Source organism: Micropterus dolomieu, linkage group LG18, assembly GCF_021292245.1.
Source record: "Micropterus dolomieu isolate WLL.071019.BEF.003 ecotype Adirondacks linkage group LG18, ASM2129224v1, whole genome shotgun sequence".
Lineage (NCBI taxonomy): Eukaryota > Metazoa > Chordata > Actinopteri > Centrarchiformes > Centrarchidae > Micropterus > Micropterus dolomieu.
This window is the reverse complement of record NC_060167.1, coordinates 17744827-17758993: the sequence shown is the minus strand read 5'-3', so window position 1 is coordinate 17758993 and position 14167 is coordinate 17744827. Positions and strand designations below refer to the sequence as shown.

The following is a 14167-nucleotide window of genomic DNA, read 5'->3' as shown; positions in this document are numbered from 1 at the left end:
GACTCACAATACAGGAGCCAGTGTGGGTGGCGACAGAGCGGCTTTCACTCCCTGGGCTTGAATGTAATGATAGGGTTCGTGGGCGTGCTCTCCATCTTTGTGCTTCCTCTAAACCTCAGTGTGAACATTCTTCTGATCAGGAATATAGAGACTCTGCTGGAGCTGTGCATCAAGTCTTTAGTTTCATTCACAGCAAAAACAAGCAACACATCGGCCTCTCAAAATGAAACACTTGTATAAAAACATGCCAGCGAGAAGCAAAAGTGGACGCTGACTGGGGGCTATTTGCAACCGGATCACCAGATTAATATTGCATGTGTGCAGACAGCAGGTCTACCTGTCAACGTTGGTTTCAATGGAGTGTAAATAAGCATTACTGAGCAACCATTCACATGCAAAGAATAATATGTGGAAACTGCTGAAAGGTGCTGAGGAGACAGGTTGAGGCGTGCTCAGTAGAAAGGAACTAAACCTGACTGAAACAGATGGCTGGCTGGAAGGCCTGCTTTTATTGTTGGGAACCTTAAGATCTGCAGCGATTAGTCATTACAAGATGGGTTAGAGAAAGAGTCTCACCAGTTTAAATAAGACTAATCCAGGGGCAAATAGTGTTTTGAAAGTAATAATATGAAGTGTGTTGATGCTGTATCACATGGATAAAAAGAAATGTATGAATAAATAATGACTGACTTGAGGCTCCACAGATATTTTTCATCTTTGTAATTTTGTCTCTGTAAATCAGCTGGTTTCAAATGATTGTACTACTGCTCACAGGTGAAAAGTAACTTGAGTGCATTCAGTCAGTTACTGTCTTTAAGTGAAATGTTGAGGTACTCCTAGACTTTCCTTGAATCTTTCCATTTTATGCTACTCCACTACACTTATTTGGATGGCTGTAGTCGCTAGTTACTTTTATGCTTGAGATTTTACATTAAAAAACATAGTTATAAAATACAAAGCACTGTTTTATATTAAACAACTTGTTTCCAACTTCTCTAGCTTGTGTCAAAAGACAGTGTCTAGTTGAGGCCCTGTTTCAGATGCTTATTAGTTGTTAGCAGTTGCACCAAACAAACATTTCTCCTATGAACTTCTCAGATAGTTTTATTTAAATAAGAGTTTGAGGCCAAAACTGGTTAAATCATCAAAACAAAACAAAAATACAAACTGAGTGGGGTTCTGGATGCTAGGCTGCTAATGGTGCATTGTTGTATTGGTACTTTTACAAAGCAAAAGTTGGACATATTGAGGAAATACATTTATTTGCTTTCTAGCCAAGAGTTACTTAGAAGATTGATACTACTCTGGCTGAAGTTAAATATAAAGTTACAGCCAGCAGCCAGTTAGCTTAGCATAACAACTGGATTTGGAGGAAACATCTTGCTTGGCTCTATCAAAAGGTAACAAAGAAAATCAGCCTACCAGCACAGCTAAAGCTCGCCGATTAACACATTTATATATGTTGTTTAATCTGCCCAAAAACCTTGTACACTTTGGGTAGCCAGTGACAACCTGCACTGTAACTAGTTTGTCATTTTCCACACAGGCAATGCTTTTATATATATTAAACATAGGAGAGATGCGTGTGTGGTATATTACTATTTAATGGTCAAATGTGTGGTTTAAATCTGCTTATTTAACTCTGCTTATTTAACATAACGTTAATGAAAGGGGTAACTTGCTCCTGTGAATTTAAAGAGACTAACATTATTGTGCTACTGGATAAACTGAACTTGAACTGTCTTGTAATCACATTGTAGGGACAGATATGCACGGGTCATGCCTGAAGTGGCAAGTGCATATAATCCAAGGGTGAGCAGGGACACAGGTGTCAACACCAGAGGGCACTCCGGTACAACAACAACTCATCCTGACACCTGACACCCTGAAGCTCCTGTAATGTTTGATAGGAGCTTTGGTTTGTTACCGGAGAGGGATGAAGGAGGATTCAGGAAACAAAAGAGGGCATTTTTAGGTTGTCTTACCTTTTGATGGAGCCAGAGGGCTGAGTGAACATCTCTTCTTTCAAAGCACAGAGACCTGTGCAGACACATACTTAAACCGCAGCTCACACTGACTTTGGCGAGATTAAACCACAAGGCCATGATCTTCTGCTGGGCCTGTTCATGCTATTTTTAGGACAGATTGAGAGGCTGTTGATTCCCTGATGTGTCCAGAGGTGTGAACAGACAAAAGGTTAATGAGAGTGTCTTTGTTGATTTTTTGTTGTTTGTTGTTGTTGGGGTATGATGACATTAAGAGGAAATGTCTTGTTGACGTTGTTACTATTCAGTGCTGGAACTGTGCTCTGTGAGAATAGCACGAGAAACATCAAGAAGCTGTATGCATGGTAGACTTCCTTCACTAATGGTGTTTCATTTTATGGCTTTAACAGGACACATACAAGTGCTTCAACTACTCCCAGGCAGATGTGTAAACTCCCGACTCACCTTCATGTGACTTCTTTTATTTTCTGCTTTCTGGGGCGATTTGAGTCCCACCTTCAAAGATTTTGGACTCTTAAGTTGGTCAGCAAAGATTTTTAGAGGTTACATTAATTTCAGAAGGTCTATAATGCAAAAAAAAGTTTGGACATGTAAAGTAAATTAAGGAACAAACAAGAGAAAGTCTAATCTAATTACTTTACCATCATAATGTACGTCCTCCAGGGCACTAGACAGTGTAGGATGGATATTTTTCAGTTTAACAAAATATTCGAATGAATTGAAAAAAGCACATCACAAGTTTCCTAAGCCCAATGTGACAACTTGAAGCTGCTTGTTTTGTCTGACCTGCCGTCCAAAACCTAAATTTATCTTATTTTCAATAATATAAAACAGAGAAGAAGAAAATCCTCACATTTAACAAGCTGGAAACCAGGAAATGTTTAGTATTTTTGCTTGATAAACAAATCAGTTAGTGATTAATTTTCTGTCCCTCAACTCATCAACAAATCCACTATTTCAGCAGTACAATGGCTTAAAAACCTGTTTGTCTTTATTGTTACTGTATAATGTTTAACCCCAAGATATAGTTAGCCTAACACATAATCCTAAAACATGTATAATAATAGGGACAAAAGATCTGTTCACGCCACCAGTTTTTGTTCTTTAACTCTAAGTGATATATGCGACAAATGCGAGCTTTCATTCCTGCTTTTCCCATCACTTACAAGATTAAAAACCTTACACTCCCGCCTCAGGAGGGCCACAACAGCCTGGAATCAGATACGGGTCTCTCAAAGGAGAGCTCAGTGACTTTTTAATGGACACTTTCCCCTCGGGTAAAAATGTCTATTACAGGATGGACACCTTCTCCCCAGATAAAAATCCCTCTATCACGTGAGTGAGAAGAGAAAAATACTCACAAATCAAAGCTGAGGATATGAAGTCACTTGTCCTGAGGGCCTGCTGCGAATAGACGGCACTCTCCTTCAAACTCCAGTTTGTTATGGAACAGCTGTAATCATGATGCAACAAGCCTCAATTGCTTTGGAGTGTGAAAGAAAAAAAAGCATCAGGGTTCTAAGTAACACAAATAACATAACTTTCTGGGTTTCTGGTGCAGTGTATGACTTAGATCTTAACTTTATTTTTTTTTTTTTACAATGTTTTCCCTCCAGTTTAACAACCAGTCATTAAAACGCGTCACAGATGGCAAATGAAGAGGACCTATTGAAAGCTGCGGCACACCTGCAGTGAGGGAACACTGAACCCATGCAGACATCTTTTGTATTCATCATATAACATGCTCGGGCCTCAGACAATGCCAAAACAGAACAGTAATAAAAAAAAGAGTGCACAACCTCCCACCTCCCTGCTGGATGGCTTATAGTTTGGCACATCTCAACTAAAATTCTGGCATGAAGTTCTCACTGAACTGGAGCAGGTATCGACACGCAGAGGCAAAGCCTTCCTGAGTTTCAAAGACTCGTCTGCCTTACAGATATGTTGCATTTTGAGAGCTTCAGTTTCAAGTATGTGGATATTCTTGCTCTCAGTGTAATGTGATAGATGATGTTCACTCTCTGACTCAAAACAGCAACATTAAACCAGTGTCAGTATTAAAGCAAATTAATACGCATGTGCAGGCTGAAATATCTCAACAACTATTGGATGAACTGCCTGGAAAGTTTGGACAGTCATTTATGGTCCCCACAGGAGTCCCACTGACGTTGGTGTTCCCCTGGCTTTCCATCTAGTGCCACCAGAAGGTTCACGAAGTTCACGACGAAATGTTTGCAAAACCAGTTCCCAGAAGCCTAAGCTGTTCTTTGTGTTTAGTAATCATTAGCAAATGTTTTCATATTAACATGTTAAAATCAGATTGTGAACATTACTGCTGAACATCAGCACGTTAACCCCTACAGATTTTCTCAAGAAAATAGCATAAGATGTGTCTGAATCTTTGTAACTGATTTTATGTACCAGATAAATTACTGTTTTTCATCTTTCTTAAATTGGAGGTTATGAACCCCCAGACTGGAAACTAGGAATGCATTGATCCGATATGATGGATCAGTATCTGCCCCATTACAGACCTTATCAAGTGGATCGGGCATCGACCAGGACATGATCTCATCCACCTTAAATACAGTACCAGTCAGTGTTTCTGCTATCAGTTACCTTCATTAAATCCTAGTAATTTCTGGCTACTGTTACCTGCTTAAAGATGTTCCACGCAGAGGAGTGTACACATTGTAAATTAGAAAAAGAGAGCACCAGTGTTGGGTTAGTACTCGGTATCAGAATGGGGGATAGAGAAAAAACACTAATTGGTGCATCTCATTTAGGCTCTGAAACCTTTGTGTTGATGCACATCCAAACCAGGACAAAGTTTAGAGAGACTGGCTGATTTCAGCAGTAATTTATTGTACATTAAAACATTTTCCACAAACCTCCAGCAGCAAAAGCACACTAGAGTGTGTTCACACAATGATGGGTGCACAGCTGCCATCATCAAAAGACACAATCATCATTATAATCATTAAAAGTGTCATAGTTATCAACTTAAATCATTTTAACCATTAGCGTCACCACCACCACCAGAAACCCAACACCACGTCACAATAATCTCCTTCTTAATATTCATTCATTCAACATAAAGTCTTTAATCAAGCAGAACACTTTGAAATGTGCAACACGGCAAACTGGGGTCAAATTTAATTTCATTTCATTTTTTTTTAACCTGCATGAAGCATCTGCTGGTTGGGATTTACTTCTCAAGAACAATTGGAGAAAGGTAAAAAGACCAAATACTGTCTTGACTGTCTAAACCTAATTATTAATGTTATTCAGACAACTCAGTGGACCTGCTTCTTGAAACAGGCTCCTGCGGATCTGCTCAAGTTTAAACAAAGACCAAGAATTATTAGCAGATACTCACGATTTGACCCTTGTTTGCGTCATACTGCAAATACCAGAATCACATCCTACAAAAACAAGGGCACTGCCCTGATTTTCCTTTAAATGAACACCAAAGACAACACACACACAAATGCAGATGTAGAAAGATGTACAGTGGCAAATGAAGGGTGATGTGATTTCCTTTTTGCTGGACTTACCAGATCTACCTGAAGGTATTTGGTCATACTCACTTTTGGCCACTGCATGGGTATGGCTTCATCAAGCACAACCAAAGCTGGATTTCAAATTATAGCTGAACCAGGCCACATAAACCTACCCCGTGCACATGCCCACCCACCAACAGACACACACATCCCTCAATATGCTCGACTTGGCTGAGCGACCGGAGCCGATTTAGCAGGACTTGTTACTGATAAACGAGAGCACTTGAGGCATGTGGGGTGAAGAAATAAACATGGGCGAACTTCAGAAGAATTATCAGTGATTCTGTCATTATGTAACACAGCAGCAGCCTTGGGAATGCCTGCCGCACAGCAATAGTATATTAGTGCTAAAGTCCTACCACACATCACCATTTTCCATGATAATGGCCATTCCCCAAAACATACAGCTTAACTTCTTCTGGGTAAATGACATGATTAAAATAAGAGAAAACTGTTGGTGTCTTTAGCATTTTTTAAGCAATAATTCATCTTTAACCTGTCAGATTTTCACATCTGAGAAGTCATGCTTTTACAAATCGAGTTCTACTCAGACCAAATGATTAAATTGGCTTTTGATTTTTTAGACAAAATGATCAAACATCATGATTGGAAGCAGAAATGTACTTGAATTCAACACTGTAGTGGACAAAAACCCCATGGGTGTAGTGTATTCGGAAGGGGAAAGACCTAAACATGAGCCAGCATGATGAGACGTATTCCTTTTAACCCTTGATACTCTATATACAAACATGCAAATTCTTACTCCATCAATAGCAGCATATTTCTGGACAACCTCTAAACAGACTTCCCTACGACATGACTGGGCAGCTTATAAATGACTTAATAAATTTCCTTTGTTTTAGGTGACATGGATAATCGCTGGTGCACACAGAACAAGAGCTTTCCTTGCAATGACTGAACAGACACATGTGGGCGTGACCTGCAGCAGAAACCGAGATCACAGTCTCAGACAGAAGTAAAATGGACTTGACAAGTTCAGGGTGGACTGTGGCCAAACAAAAGTCCCAAAAAAAGGGAGCTGAGTGCTGTCAATCACATTCCACACACGAAGCTAAGCCAACTGTACAGCACAGAGAAGACAAGTGACCAGTCTTCAGAGTCCGCTTGCCTGGACAGAGAAGGGACGTCAAGTCTGACAGGCCTGGGGTTTGATAAGGAGAGCGGTGCCCCCTGGGAGTGTGCAAGGTGGGCCTGGGACAGTCACTTTAAGACGGGGAAATCACTTCTTTTTTTTTTTTTGCTGCCACAGACCTCGGAGGAGCCCAGGGGTCCTTCTGTCTCCATTCAGCATCATCTTTTCGATTAAAGATGTGGAATGAGGCTCGCAGGCCATTGTCGTATGGTCGTTTCAAGTCACAAAAAAACAGCAGTTTTAAGAGCAACATCAAGCACAATTCTTAACTGAACTGAAAGAAATAAACATTTCAAACACCCCATTAAACATCTTTTAAACGGATTTCTTGAACATCGTTTGAAACCTACACAAGTCCTGTGAATTCGCCTATGATGGATTCATCTGTCAGGACAATCGCGACCACAGATGTGTGTAGTTCTTAAAGGCGTACAGTGTTGATTCGCAGCGGCTGCACGTTCTTGCCATTGGCGTGGCTCTGGCCCGGGCTGAAGTAGGGGAAGACCTTGGCGGGAAATTTCTCCCGGTAGGTGTAGAGCCAGGACATGTCGTCTGCATTGTAGAAGATGAGCAGGCCTTTGGGGTAGTCCAGATACACCCCCACCTTCTCCAGCTTGCTCTTGACGTTGAGGCGGGTCCAGGGCTCGGTGCAGGCACTGTACTGGTTTCCGTCGTGCATGACGATGCAGTAAAAGCCGCGGCTGGGCTGGATCTGGATGCTGCCTTTGCGGCTGACTGTCTCGTTGGCCACACCGATCATCCATTGGGTCTTCTCCGACACCATCACCTCCCAGTAATGGACGCCCGACGCAAAGCCCTCTGCGCCCAGAACAGACACCTCTACGTCAAAGCGCCGTGGGGAGTCTTGCAGGGGCTGCGGGTGCAGATTCCCATAGGCCACTATGGTACAGTCGTCTGAGAGGATCAGTCTTTGGTGGGCTGTGATGGGGTCGAGGGTCAACGCTGCTGGCACTGAGAAAGAAAAGGGAGATGAAGGAAGAAACAGTTTAAGCACAAAGAGTCAGCATGTTTTTCATTTTTAGATTTAAGATTGTAGAGAGAAAACAGTAAGTCTAGATAAATATAAGGATAGAAGTAAGAAAAAAAACAAAACAACAAAAACAGACATCAATATGTTATGACTCAGCTTAGCCAAACAGAAAAGTGAGGACTGCAGTGTCTTCTCAGTGACCTCATTTTTCTTTATTGTTGCAAATGCGTGTGAATACAGTTTTATGCTGAGGCAGAAAAGTAAATACAGGCTGCTCATGCACTTTAGAGGTGGAGTCAAGGTTATGATCTGATCTCTGAAAAGCTCCCAATGAAAAGATTTCATCACTGGCGGCGGGTTTCAAACAAAGCACAATGTCTGGTTGAAAAGTATACACTGAAGATTTTATGTTATGACCAGTAGGTCACTGAAAATGGTTAGTTTTACTTTCCCAGGTTTTAAAATACTGTATGTCTTCGAGGTTTCTCTCTCCACCCTTAAGGGCAAACCACACAGATTAGATACACTTCTACTTTTGTCAAATGTATCAATCCACGTCGACTACGGTGGGAAATAAAAATCAATGAATAAAAATAATGCTGCTTTCTTCCTGTATACATCCTCATGGAGCCTACCTGTAAATTTTATTTGTCTGGTAAATTGTGCTGTCAGTCAGCTGTCCTGTCCTCAGCTCCTCAGGAGCTGTACAACTGACAGGCCATACAGAGGCAGTGTCACGTCCAGCTTTTAATGTGGAATCCCACTAACACAGTGGAGGTGAACTGAGTTTCATTTGTTGTTCTTCAAGCATTGAGAAACTGCTTTTTCCTGATACTTTTGAGTGCAAAATGGCCCCATCTGGAATTGGAGGAGCTGTTGCTGAATTTCATTCACCATTCTCCATTGTTTTGGAGTGGGGCAAAGATTTCAAAAGACAGAAGACAGATATCTCTAAACCTGGACAAATAAAACCAAAAATTATCTCAATGCCATGATACCACTAGAGGAAAGTCAGAAAATATGTTTTTTTTTGTAACTGACCCTTTAAGACCAACAACCTGGTGGAGAAATGACGAGGGGTTTTCCTGCAGTGTGAATTATTTGGCATCATTATTTTGCGCCAGATTTGGTCTCGCCTCCAGCACTCAACAAAACTCTGATGGTGTCTTCATGGTAAACATTGTTTTCTAAAAAAGCGATGCACTTAGTGTATTTCTGTCATTTATAACTGCAGTTGCTGGATTACGTCGATGTGACGACGCTGTTTCGTCAACGCGCGTGCCGAGAAAGAGGCTGCCAAAACTTCCAAAGTGGAAGAGAAGGGCCGTCTGATTGGCTGGACCACAGCAGGGGCAATGCAACAGTGTTTCCGCTGGTAATGTCTTTGCCACAAAGCAAAAATAATCACTCAAGAAAACATAACTGCTTTTCCTGCCATTCAGTGTTTTGATATGGTTTTATATCACCAGCAGGTTTTTGAACATGCGGTTTGCAAATGGCAGTCTTTGTTTGTGAATGCTGCTCTATGCGCCTCTACATGCGTACAATACTTTTAGGAAGTAAAATAAACAAAATAAATAATAAAGTGAAAGGAAGTCTTGTTAAAGTGTGAACAGGGATTACTTAAATACCATTTTTACATTTGTGTAATTAATATTTTGCCAGATTCAGTATGTCAGGATTTGTGGTCATGTTCTCAGTCTCAAACAGAGTTTAACCATGTCATGTGATGAGATTCAGTAAGAACAAATATTACTGGGACCAACACAGAAGATTGCAGACTAACTTTAATTTCAAGGAATTCACATCAGCTACACTGCAAGAGGACTTTTGTGGACTATAAATGAAAACAATGCTGATGTTATATTTAATTTGGCATCTTGCTGTTTGTTAACTGCGTAAATTAACACATTAGCTTTTATGCTGTATTTGATTTAATGTTGAACAAGGTACCTTTATTTATTTTTAAATAAAATACACATTAAAGTGATAATTATCATTTTCTTCAATAGTTCTAATAACTATATATTAGAACTCTTAAAATATGTTACTTGTAAAAAGTGCTTGCTTGACCCAGTTGAAGGCACGACGCACGTGCACGTGTGTGCACGTGATTAGGATGGTACCACCTGATGACAGCATATACATTATATCACTACTGCGTACTGAGTCAAAGCCTTGCCCTGTGGTAAAAGATGACTGATGGCTTGTTATTATACGACACACCCAACTGCTGCTCGACTCTTATTTCAGAAAAATGATGAGTTGTGTGAGGAGTGTGACTGCGAGTACACCAGGATACATTTTTAATAATCTGTTTTTACCTTCATGCATAAACTAGAGTCTTCAAAGTCAAGCACTCTCCAGTGTCTGACAGGGTAACTCAATTTCAGCAATATCAGGCAACATGAATGGCGCAAACGATACAGTGAAGCAGTAATTTCAGCGATGGGAGAAGCTGCTCCAGCTTGCTCCACAGGCTCCGGGTCAGTAGGAGACCGTTTCTCTGTGCAGTTATGTGGTTTTAGGGAGGGAGAATCTGCACCCATGTCTGCTTATTAGGGAATCATATCAGGCAGAACAATAACCGCTTGTTCTCTTTGCTCTCTTTCACATAATATATTTAAATCAGCTGGGAGAAATGGAGGTGGAATGTCTGGCTCCCCGCCAGCGGAGAGGACAATGCCTTCTCCAGTCAATGACATTTCCCGTGTTTGTTGCAATCAAGTCATTAAAATTTCATAACCTGAGTGCCTCTGTGTGTCATAGAGAGAAACCTGCACGCACACACATGTCAGTGGAGAACCCATTTTTCCTGCTGAACATGAGAGTGGGGAGAGAAAAAAAAAAGCTCAGTGTCTGGTAGTTATTCTCGCTAAACCATTGGTGACAGCGAGGGATGATGGGAGGAATGTCTTTATTCGTCTCTGGCAACCGCTGGTGATGGATCGGAACCAATTATTCCATTTGGCAGCCAGTCAGGGGAGGCCAAAAAAATGGAAAAAAAAAAATGGCCTCCCCTCAGCCGGCAGCGGGCTCAAATGGGAGAATTGATTAGAGGAAATAAGAAATTCCTCAGCACATTATTTTAAATATTCTCCTGTGAGTGAGTGATGGCTGTAGGGCAGAGAGAGTAGAGCTCCTCTCAGCACTGTCAAACACGGAAGGGCATCGCTGGGCTCCAGATCCGACCACCATTTCTCATCCGAGAAGGTGAAAAAAAAAAAAACCATCAAAGCACCCAAGAAATACTAATGCAGGGCAACAGTAGTTCCTGCACTCTACGAGTCAAACATTCAGCTACTGAAGGAAAATTAGATTATCAACCTGTTTTTAAAAGGAACAGTTACATATTTGGAAGATATGGTTACTTGCACTCTTGCAGAGAATTAAATATAAGTCTACAGCTGGAAGATGGTTAGTTAAGCATAAAGACTGGAAACAAGGGAACACAGCTTGTGTGGCCCTATCCAAAAAGTACTAATATCCTCCTACCAGCCAGTCTAAAGCTTGCTCATTAACATATTATATCTTGTTTGTTGAATCTGTACAAAAACCCACGTGTAAACGAGGTGGTTGGTGGATTTTGTTTGTTGGTTGACCTTTGGACAGAGCTAAGCTAGTTGTTTCCAGCCTTTATGATAAGCTAAGCTACCCAGCTGCTGGCTGCAGTTCTATATTTAGCGGGCTGACATGAGAGTGGTATCGACCTCTTCATCTTCATCTCTGCAAACAGAGCAGATAAGCCTATTTGTTGATCCATTCCTTTAACACCTATAGTGCATTAAAAGCTGTATATTTACTAACCAGCATGTTTGAGTTCCATACATCAAATGTTCCAGTCATGTTCACATACCTGGTGAGACATCCTGGAAGAGCAACTTCCATATTGTGTACTGCAAGGGCCCCATGTACTTGGATGTCGGGAAGTCTTCATACGTCAGATTGGTCTCATGTATCTTCCCTTTAATCCTGGGACAGAAAAACAGATCAATAACGTGCTAAATCCAATTTGCTGTTTTTTCCGAATAATACTGCCTCTTGTTCAACCCACAATGTCGATGCTTCAAGTTATTATGCTGGTATGTGTCTCTGAAATGTGCCATCATTGACATTTAACAGCTGACAAACAGCTTCATGAATCTCCAACAACAGAGACGAATGTTGTGTGTGTGTGTGTGTGTGTGTGTGTGTGTGTGTGTGTGTGTGTGTGTGTGTGTGTGTGTGTGTGGGGGGGGGGATTCAACATGAACCCCGACATCAATAACTCTCCACTCCTACTTGTAGTCCAGAGTTCAGGCAAAACATTGCGTGGGCTACTTACCACAAAATAATCTGGAAAATAACAGTACACTATGCTGTAAAAGGGACCTTAAACATGTATGGCGAAAAGGTTATTTGTGGTATATTGTCTGACAAGAAGGTGTGAAAATAAATTAATATTACAATGTTTCCTTAAGTACCATTCCATGGCGTTGTTCTTTTGTAGTAATTATTTGGGGGGGGGGGGTTTCTACTTCAAAATAACCCTTTTGTCTTCTTGCAAAATATTAAAATATTTTTGATGACTCATCTTGAACTCGGGAGTGTAGGTCACAGTGTGTCCGTTAATAAAAGTCTGTCTGTTTCCACAACTGCTGGAAAGTGAAGGCGGTTACCGCTGGCTAACATCTCCCTGTGCTTCAGACTCCGGTCTGAAGGCTGAGCAGGAATATTACCAGGATTAAATAACCTAAATAACCGACATGGGGAAATTACGTAGGTTAGAGGCTCAGATTTTCGTTTTCCATAACTTTTTTAATTAATAGTCCAGCCCTATTTGGCATATTTTTGGGAAAAGTCAAAATGCCCCAGTATGTTGACTTTTCAAGGAGCCCTACTTATCTCTTCTAGTGATGTTGTAGCTGCGTGAAATGCAAAATGATCATACCTGCTTGTCCATCATGTCTACATTTACTGCCTCTTCTGAGACACATCATCCAGGGCTCTCAAGTTTCATCAAAACTTTGGAGTGAGATAGTGTGTTAGAGGAGGAGCCACTCAAATATTTGCAAACAAATAGAAATTTTAACAATAGGTCATTCTGATAAAAGACTATTTAAATATATACTTACATTCCAAAAATATAAATGTATCAAAACTAAAAAGAAATTTGGCCCCAAGCGTGCCCACTGAACAGCAGTGCTGTACACTACAGTAGGATGGCAGAACTTGCCCTACATATGTATGCCTAACTGTGTGTGTGAGTAGGCTACACGTTTCAGCTTATGAATGGTGTTTTGTTTTGTGTTGAGTTTGGTGCACCTTTTAATGCATTGATGACAGGGGTAGGGGGCTCTCACTTGAAGCACTGTGGCTCAAGGCCAGCCATTTTCACAATCATGATGGATGATAGCTTTCTGTCCATATTTGATTAATATTGAAAACTATCTCTAGTCTTTTCCTTAGTTTCAGGTAGCCAAAGCTAAGCTCAGTGGTGGACAGTAACAAAGTAGTTCTGTACTTAAGTACACAAGGTATTTCTACTGAACTCCACTGAACTCCATTTCTACTCCATATCTCAAAGGGAAATATTGTATGACTATAAAAATAATCAATTGCAGTCTGATACAAAATAGTTCAACCAACTACATTTAATGCATGAGGAATAATAATCTAAATGATATAACAGTAATAGGGGACATTTTTCTTTCTGCTTTGAGTAGGCTACTGTTATTTTTACTGTGAGGTATTGGTCTTTTTTGTTTTAAAGGATCAGAATAGGCCTACATTACTTTGCTCAACACTGGCTAAAAAAGCCAAAGCTGCAGGTTGCAAAGAGGTTGGAGAGTTTTTAACTGCATCAATAATCATTTAGCACACATTTGGCTACATTCCTCAACATCACCTGCTCTCACTATCTTTGATCACAGGCAAGTGGGTTCGTCCAGGAGTCGTAAAATCAAAATGCTAAAAAATAAAAACTACAGTTACCGCATCCATCGGGTCTTGCACTTCCAACTTCCACTCCGTGTGTACACGCGCATCCATGTTGCCTTGTAACGAATGCGCCTGCATCGGGATCACAGAATTTACCCAGAAACAACAGATTTTAATTTCTGATCGGCTTAACGGCTCTGGCATTTAGTAGGCTACAGAGAAAGCTATGAACTCGGCACAAAAAAAGATCGTCCATTAATTGACAACTTTGAAGACATTATCTTAACTTACTTCTCAGCGTGAGAAATACAAGGTGTGGCGTGTGAGCGTGTGAACTGGCTGAAATGAGTGTGTCTCACGGTGAATGCGTGAGACTTGAGAGCCCTGTATCATCCATCTTGAGATTAAATAATACTTGCACCAAAAAATGTTAATATTCTAACTTTACACATATTGTGGTGTTTTGTAAAAGCTAACATGCTGTTTGATTCAGTCACTCTTGCTGGCTCTTCATTCAACCTCATTAATCTGCTCT

General features: G+C 40.7%; 1 protein-coding gene across 2 annotated transcripts in view; it reads right to left on the bottom strand.

Moving 5' to 3' along the window:
- Window positions 1–4851: 4851 nt before the first annotated feature.
- The window catches only part of trim62.1 (tripartite motif containing 62, tandem duplicate 1), a 38666-nt gene continuing 29350 nt past the window's right edge, over window positions 4852–14167 (bottom strand). For both annotated transcript variants that reach the window (XM_046029272.1, XM_046029273.1), the window contains exons 5-6: window positions 11570–11685; window positions 4852–7694 (exon numbers count right to left, since the gene is read on the bottom strand). In XM_046029272.1, the coding sequence (XP_045885228.1) occupies window positions 7144–7694; window positions 11570–11685 (667 nt within the window). In that variant the 3' untranslated portion in view covers window positions 4852–7143. The remainder of the gene's footprint in view (window positions 7695–11569; window positions 11686–14167) is intronic.